This window comes from Corylus avellana, chromosome ca6, assembly GCF_901000735.1.
Source record: "Corylus avellana chromosome ca6, CavTom2PMs-1.0".
Taxonomy (NCBI): Eukaryota; Viridiplantae; Streptophyta; class Magnoliopsida; order Fagales; family Betulaceae; genus Corylus; species Corylus avellana.
In genome coordinates this window covers 26,941,046-26,949,172 of record NC_081546.1, presented here as the reverse complement: position 1 = coordinate 26,949,172, position 8,127 = coordinate 26,941,046, and the positions used below count along the sequence as shown (strand labels likewise).

At 32.8% G+C, this 8,127-nt stretch overlaps 3 protein-coding genes across 3 annotated transcripts in view; all 3 read left to right on the top strand.

Moving 5' to 3' along the window:
* The window catches only part of LOC132185490 (disease resistance protein RUN1-like), a 5,483-nt gene extending 4,782 nt beyond the window's left edge, over positions 1 to 701 (top strand). Inside the window, exon 6 of the mRNA XM_059599258.1 lies at positions 462 to 701. Coding sequence (XP_059455241.1) covers positions 462 to 701 — 240 coding nt within the window. The remainder of the gene's footprint in view (positions 1 to 461) is intronic.
* A 72-nt stretch (positions 702 to 773) lies between these two features.
* Positions 774 to 1,384, top strand: LOC132185790 (uncharacterized). The gene is made up of 2 exons (XM_059599582.1): positions 774 to 1,038; positions 1,126 to 1,384. The coding sequence occupies exons 1-2, from the start codon at positions 821 to 823 to the stop codon at positions 1,256 to 1,258; spliced, it is 351 nt and encodes a 116-aa protein (XP_059455565.1). The 5' UTR covers positions 774 to 820; the 3' UTR covers positions 1,259 to 1,384.
* Positions 1,385 to 4,523: 3,139 nt separating this feature from the next.
* LOC132185489 (disease resistance protein RPV1-like) overlaps positions 4,524 to 8,127 on the top strand; it is a 4,181-nt gene continuing 577 nt past the window's right edge. Inside the window, exons 1-2 of the mRNA XM_059599257.1 lie at positions 4,524 to 5,035; positions 5,824 to 6,057. Coding sequence (XP_059455240.1) covers positions 4,524 to 5,035; positions 5,824 to 6,057 — 746 coding nt within the window. The remainder of the gene's footprint in view (positions 5,036 to 5,823; positions 6,058 to 8,127) is intronic.

Below are 8,127 nucleotides of genomic sequence, written 5' to 3'. Positions count from 1 at the left end.
AACACCTAAATTTACTCCTCTAAATGTAATACATTGTGTTTTTTTAAGACGTCCCTATTTATAATTGAATAATTCGATCTATACAAATAAACCTAAATCAACTTATACAAGAAAACATAAATTAATTTATACTAGGTAATATAAACCAATTATATAAATATCATAATATATTTATCATATTTTTGGTCAATTTTAGTGTTTTGACACTTTCTGGGGTCTTATTTATAGTCACTTATGTTAGTAGGGTTTTGTGTGACTTTATGTATCTTTGAATATTCACGCCTCCTGTATTGTTATCTCTCAAAAATAGTAAAACTCGCTGAAACTTTGTCGACGTGATGAACCACATAAATTTCTGTGTTACAAAACACAGAAATTACTTGTTTTTGTGTATTTTTATGTTTTGTGATTGCTTGCTTTTGCGTTTTTAATTTTCGCATCTTACCGATTCGAGAAATAAGGTTGATTTTCTAACAGAGATGACAAGCCTCTGGTGGGAATCCGAGTGTCTTTCCGTGGAGCTGCGCACAGGACCCCTGTTGAGACCTCACAAGCAGGCGCATCGGAGCAGGATTTTGAAGACCCGAGTGTCTTTGCATGGACAGCCGGCAGTTGAAGGAGGGGCTGCTGGGGCCAATGGGGTAAGCCCAACAGATGACCTTGCTCCACCTCACGATCGAATGCGCGGATGCCTTTTGTAAATAGGTTTTTGTGCCCTTTCTATGAAATTACGGTGATTACAATTTTGCCCTTGTTGGGTGAATGATTTTTAGAGTTTGAGAATGGTCAAAGAGTAACGAGCCCAAACAGAGGATAGGAAATGCTGGTCACAAGAAAGAGCTTTATCTTCAACAGCCCGACTTCTTATCCGTTTGTGAGGAGAAATGGCAGAAAATTTGGAATCTCAATGGCTAAGAAGAAAGATTTGTCTGATAATTCCAGAGCCCAGCAAGAAACCATTTTCCCACTGAGAATCTCCACCCCAATTCTTGCTCGCTCTATTGTGGCAGTGCTTGGGCTGGGATTCATCGATGCTGGGTATGCTTTTTCGTCTGTTTTCTTTGATATTTTTTTCATCAGAAACTTGAATCTATGTTTCTCATGAAGAAAGATTTCAATGTTCAGGTACAGTGGAGACTGGTCAAGGATTGGAGTGATATCAAAGGAGACTGAGGACTTGCTAAAGCTTGCAGCTTTTGTAGTTCCACCTTTGTGTATCTTTCTCATTTTTTCTTTCTACAGGGAACCAGAAGCTTGATTTATTATTATTATTATTATTATTATTTAGATTTGTGTGATTTTGAATGTGAAATGTAAATTATTTTGTGGGTGTCAATTTTTTCTTGATTTCCTTGTTTTTGTTCAAGTTATTTATAGCAAATGATAAATAAAGCAGCTAAAGTTGTTAAGCTTGTTTTTGTTTTTGTTTTATTCTGTTTCTTGTCGTCGTTGTCGTTGTTATGATTTGTATTTTGTTTTTGATCTACTTATATTAAAAAAAAAAAAAAAAAAAATGCCCATGTTTTTCATAAGAGCAACTCAAATAAAGCCCTTTTTCATCTCCAATAATATAGCTAAAATGAAAATTTTGCTACATTGACTAGTAGTATTACCCTAATTGTTACTTATCAAAGTATGAGCATGCAAAAGCAGAAATAAATTGTCTGACACAATTATCGTATGACCTTACATAACATTATGTATCATTAATATAGACTCTGAGCTCTCAAACAAACATTATTATAATGATATAAATTACTTCTATCTAAGCAAACTTCACAATGCAAACCATTCTCTCGGCATTTTTATCCCATTGAATTTTTTACTCTACGGCCTAACAACCTGCTAACTTGCAAAACAGTTTGACATGTGAAAGCAAATAAGTGTGTAAATCCATGACTTAGTAAGTAAATTATTATGAATTTGGTTTATGCAATGAACTTAATATTAAACGTGAGTTTTGCATAAAGTATCTGTTGTCTCTGTTATTTACTGTTAAGGAAAATGAAATTTATTTTGAATTAGGGTGACATAATCCCAGTAACAAGTTACATATAATTTAATGCAAAGAAATCATGCAATACATATATAATTATATACTTAAAATTAATCATAGCTTGTTCCATACGATAAATCCAAGCCTTTAAGCCTTTTCTTGGTAGGGTTGACTATCTTGAGGGACCCGTAATACAATATCTGTGCCTCAGATACTGCCGCATACCATTATATACTAGCAGCCTAATTGATTTCAATCTTGGCTGGCCACTACTTTCAAAATCGTACTAGTAACTCATCCGTGTATGGTATGCATGTCACAATTAGCCAATGGATCCACAGCCAAACATAAACATAAACCCTGTGACCATAGGGTCAAAGACCATATAATTATAGTAACCCATGGCCCACAATCATGTCATACAATGCATGTTTGTTCATTTTATTTAAGAAAAACATATATAAAATCATTTGTCCATTTGAAGCAGTCTTAAACATGTTATAAAAATAAATAAGCTCATGACATAAAATTAAATATACTCAATTTGTTGACATATCGCACATTAAATATGAATAGTTTCATAATCAATTACTTATCTCAATCGTTTATCTACAATCTCGGACATCTAAAACCCAAGTCACTACAATCTCATTCTAACGTCAGACATAAATACAAAAGTCCTAATCCTTACACGCAAAACTCTAACCATGTAATAAAAATCATAATCTTTCATTAAAAATTGTATAAACCTATTTTGGGAACAATAAATATTCGCTCCTTGATATTTGAATGTTCATTCACCCACAATCGAGCGTTTGTCCATCTCGGTCTATTGTTCGATGGCGCAAACTACAAATTTAACCTAAATACCTATATTCATGCAATAATCCCTCATCAAAACATAGAGGTTTGAACACAACGTATTTCACATGTCATGTGACTTGGTGACTTGATTCTTACATATTTGTCCAAAAATACTTGAAGGTGATATACTATTTTTATTTTAAAACTAACCCATCTGTTAAAACATCGTTAAAAATAGTTTAAATATGTATATAGAGATACTAATGTTATGTGCCATTTGTGGGATATTGGCGGTATATTTGTGTGGCACAAAAACATTACTCTTATATATGAAAGAAGTCATTCATCATAAGAGTAATGTTATTGTTATATGCCACACAAATATTCCATCACTATCACAATGGTGACGTGGTTGTCAATCCACAATTTGATCAGTCACGGTAAAAAATAAAATAAAATAAAAAGGGAAAAATACACTTTAGTTTTCTTAACTTACTTATTTTGCAATTATGCATCTAAACTTTAAAATTGACATTGAAGCCCCACATACTACCATTGCGTCATTACATGTCAAATTAGGCAATTTTGCATTTTTCTTTCCAAATACCTTTAAAGTTTAATAAGTAAAATTTAAAAATATATAAAATAACCATTTGAAAAAATAATAATAATTAAGGGGCTAATATAAAAGGAATATGCTAGGCTTATAAACACATTTTACTAAAAAAACTTTTACAAACTGATGTGGCACAATATGATTGAATTTTTCAAAATTTGAATTTATCTCATATCCTATTATGTTGTGCCACATCAGTTTATAATTTTTTTTAAAATATGTTTGTAAGCCTATCATTCCTTAATATAAAAAAGCCACCTATTTTTGGTTATTTAGTTTTTTTTTTTTTTTGTTAACATTTTTTCTATAAACCAACTTGAGGCAATTTGTCGTTTATTTATGCGATAGTTTATTGAAAGTGCAGGAAATGGATTCGTTGCAAAAGCTTTTTTTTTTTTTTTTTCCGTTGACAAAATCTTTTTTTTTTTAACTCACACATATTATTTAATGATGCAACGCGGCATTGGTTTCTCCGGCACGACACTCAACGAATTCATTGCGTATTTGCGTGTACGTTCCCAACAATGGATAAAATACTCGGCCTGAATTGTCAACGCCAGCGAAGCGTTGAATTTCTGTGAGACATTGGTGGACAACCTGCCACATAACCAAACAAGACAAACAGGCCCTCCACTTGCATCCGCGTGTGGGCAAGCGACACCAATTGCACAGAGTTTCAATGGCACTCCAGGCAGGTTTAAAACTTCCTTTCTTGAGGGCATGCCGCACGCCCATATATTAACGTTATTTTGACCGAGTAATGATGCAACTTACGATGCACGCCAGACAAAATTTTTTTTTCTTTTTTAAAAAAAAAAATTAAAATAATAAAATAATAATAAAAAAAATTTTTTTGCCTGGTGTGCATCGCTGTTGATGCACGCCAGGCGTAAGTTGTATCATTATTCTGACCTCAAGTAGTACACTAGGGAAGTTGCCAATCATTTTACTTAAATTGTGCGATCAACTTCTATTATTATTATTTTTAATTATGATGCAATGGGACAATAGACTTCTCTATTTTACTTTAAATAGGGTCGTTTTCGAATGCTGCATTGTCACTTCTCTCGTAAGCAGTAATCATACACACAGAAGAGGACTTATTCCATGGCCTTCCAAGAAACCCATTCTTCTTCTTCTTCTTCTTCTTCTTCTTCTTCTTTCACCCATCCATCAACTTTCGATGTATTCTTGAGTTTTAGAGGTGAAGATACTCGAAACAATTTTACTGCTCATTTATGCGCAGCTTTGCGTCGAAACGGAATTAACACCTTCATGGATGATAAGCTTAGAAGTGGAGAGAAAATTTCACCAGCACTTCTCAAAGCCATTGAGCAGTCAAAGATTTCAATCATTGTATTCTCTAAAAACTATGCATCATCTCATTGGTGCTTGGATGAACTAATGAAGATCCTCGAGTGTAGAGAAATAAGGAAGCAACAAGTTTTACCGTTGTTTTATGATGTAGATCCGAAGCAAGTACGGAACCAAATTGAAAGTGTTGGAGAAGCATTTGCCAAACTTGAAGAAAGGTTCAAGGATGACGAAATGAAGGTGAATGGGTGGAAGACAGCCCTAAGCGACATGGCCAATTTGTCAGGAATGCATCTGGCAAACAGGTATTTCTAACCACTCTTGAGCCTTCCTTCTAGATTGTTCTTTTTTCAATTATTATTCTAATTACATATAGTATATTATTATACACCTGTTTTCATGGATGTGGACTATTTTACATTTGAAAATGTTTATATATAATTGGGTTAAATACTAAATACTTCGCTAGAGTTTAATTGCTTTATTTTTTCCTCCTGATGGTTTGATTTTTATCACAGGAAGTCTCTGTAGTCTTGATAATAGACCAAATTAGTCCTTCTGTCAGTTGACCGTTAGTTGATTTAACGGAAGTCCACGTGAACCAATCAAATGTTGACACACAGCAACTACTTCAATTTTTTTTATTTTTTTAAAATTAAAAAAAAATGTATTTTTTTTTAAAAAAAAAAAGAAAAAGAAAAAGAAAAAGAAAAAAAATTGGGGCTGGCTCTTGGCCATTTGAGCCACCCCCAATGTTTTTTCTTTTTTTTTTTAAATACTTTTTTTTATTTAAAAAAAAAAACAAAAAAAAAATTTAAGTAGTTGCCGCGTGTCAACATTTGATTGGTCCACGTGGACTTCCGTTAAGTCAACTAACGGTCAACTAACAGAGGACTAATTTGGTCTATTATCAAAACCATAGGGACCTCCTGTGATAAAAATTAAACGCTAAGGGGGAAAAAAATAAAGCAACTTAAACCAAGGGGGGTATTTAGTATTTAACCCTATATAATTAATCTTTTAAATATTTCTATTCTTTTAATATGAAAATAACTCATTAATTTGATGTTTTGTTATCTCTTTGTGTTGTTAGGAATGAACCTGAATTCATGTACGAAATCATTAAATGGGTGGATTCGATATTAGTAAACAACACATACTTCAAAGTTGCTCAGTATCCAGCTGGAAAAGAATCTCATGCACAAGATGTGAAGTCACTTATAGATATAGAGAAGAAGGGCATTACGTGCACAATAGGGATCTTTGGAACGCGTTGGATTAGAAAGACAACTATTGCCAAAGCAATTCAAAAAGTTAGTCGCAAAAGGTGATAGGTTTCGCTTACGAAGTAGAATCATCACAACACCAAGATATAAACATTTACTTATTGCACGCGGAGTTGATTTAGCATATCAGGTGAATAAATTGAATTGCTATGAAGCTCATCAGCTCTTTCGCTGGAATGCCTTCAAAAGTGACATACCTAACTACGATTTTTTGGAACTCATAGGGCATGTAACAAGTTATGCCAGGGGCCTTCCACTGGCTTTAATAGTGCTTGGTTCATATCTATATGGTAAAAGCTCGAACGAATGGGAAAGTGTATTGGCTATGTATACAAGAATTCCTAATAAAACAATTCAAGAAATACTTAGAATAAGTTATGACGGGTCGGAGGACACCGTAAAAAATATTTTTCTTGACATTGCATGTTTTTTCAAAGGACAAGAATTATGTCATATCAGTAAAATACTAGACGCACTTGGTTACTTTGTTGATAATGGTATACAAGTGCTTGTGGATAAATCTCTCATATATATTGATCATCATGAGTACTGTCTCAATACAACCCTGCCTTACAAATCATTGGAGATGCATGACTTACTACAAGAAATGAGTAGAGAAATTGTTCAACAAGAATCAACCACAGAACCTGGCAACCATAGTAGGTTGTGGTTTCATGACGATGTTCATCAAGTCCTAGAAAGAAATGAGGTAAGACTTATGTTAAAAATTGTATAAACCTATTTTGGAAACCATAAATATTCGCTCCTTGATATTCGAATGTTCATTCACCCACAATCGAACGTTTGTCCATCTCGGTCTATTGTTCGATGGCGCAAACTACAAACTTAACCTAAATACCCATATTCATGCAATAATCCTTCATCAAAACAGAGGTTTGAACACAACGTATTTCACATGTCATGAGACTTGGTGACTTGATTCTTACATATTTGTCCAAAAATACTTAAAGGTCATATACTATTTTTATTTTAAAACTAACCGATCTGTTAAAACATCATTAAAAATAGTTTAAATATGTATATAGAGATACTAATGTTATGTGCCATTTGTGGGATATTGGTGGTATATTTGTGTGGCACATAAACATTACTCTTATATATGAAAGAAGTCATTCATCATAAGAGTAATGTTATTGTTATGTGCCACACAAATATTCCATCACTATCACAATGGTGATGTGGTTGTCAATCCACCATTTGATCGGTCACGTTAAAAAAAGAAAAAAAAAGAAAAAAAGAAAAGGAAAGATACACTTTAGTTTTCTGAACTTACTTATTTTGCAATTATGCATCCAAACTTTAAAATTGACATGGAAGCCCTACATGCTACCATTGCATCATTACGTGTCAAATTAGGCAATTTTGCATTTTTCTTTCCAAATACCTTTAAGTTTAATAAGTAAAATTTAAAAATATATAAAATAACCATTTGAAAAAATAATAATAATTAAGGGGGCTAATATAAAAGAAAAATGCTAGGCTTACAAACACATTTTACAAACTGATGTGGCACAATATGATTGAGTTTTTCAAAATTTGAATTTATCTCATATCCAATTATGTTGTGCCACATCAGTTTGTAATTTTTTTTTTTTTTTTTAAAAAAATATATGTTTGTAAGCCTACCATTTCTTAATATAAAAAGGCCACCTATTTTTCGTTATTTAGTTTTTTTTTTGTTAAAATTTTTTCTACAAACCAACTTGAGGCAATTTGTCGTTTATTTATGCGTTAGTTTATTGAAAGTGCAGGCAATGGATTCGTTGACAAAAGCTTTCTTTTTTGTTTTCGTTGACAAAAGATTTTTTTTATTTTTTTAACTAACGCATATTATTTAATGATGCAACGCGGCATTGGTTTCTGCGGGCATCATTAAATAATAGGGTTAAATACTAAATTAGTCCATGGGGTTTCACAACTTTATTTTTTCCTCCCTGGGGTTTCATTTTTATCACAGGAGGTCCCTGTGGTTTTGATAAGTGACCAAATTAGTCCATCCGTTAGTTGACCGTTAGTTGACCGTTAAACTGACACGTGGACCAATCAGACGTCGACACATGGCACATATATTAATTTTTTTTAATTAAAAA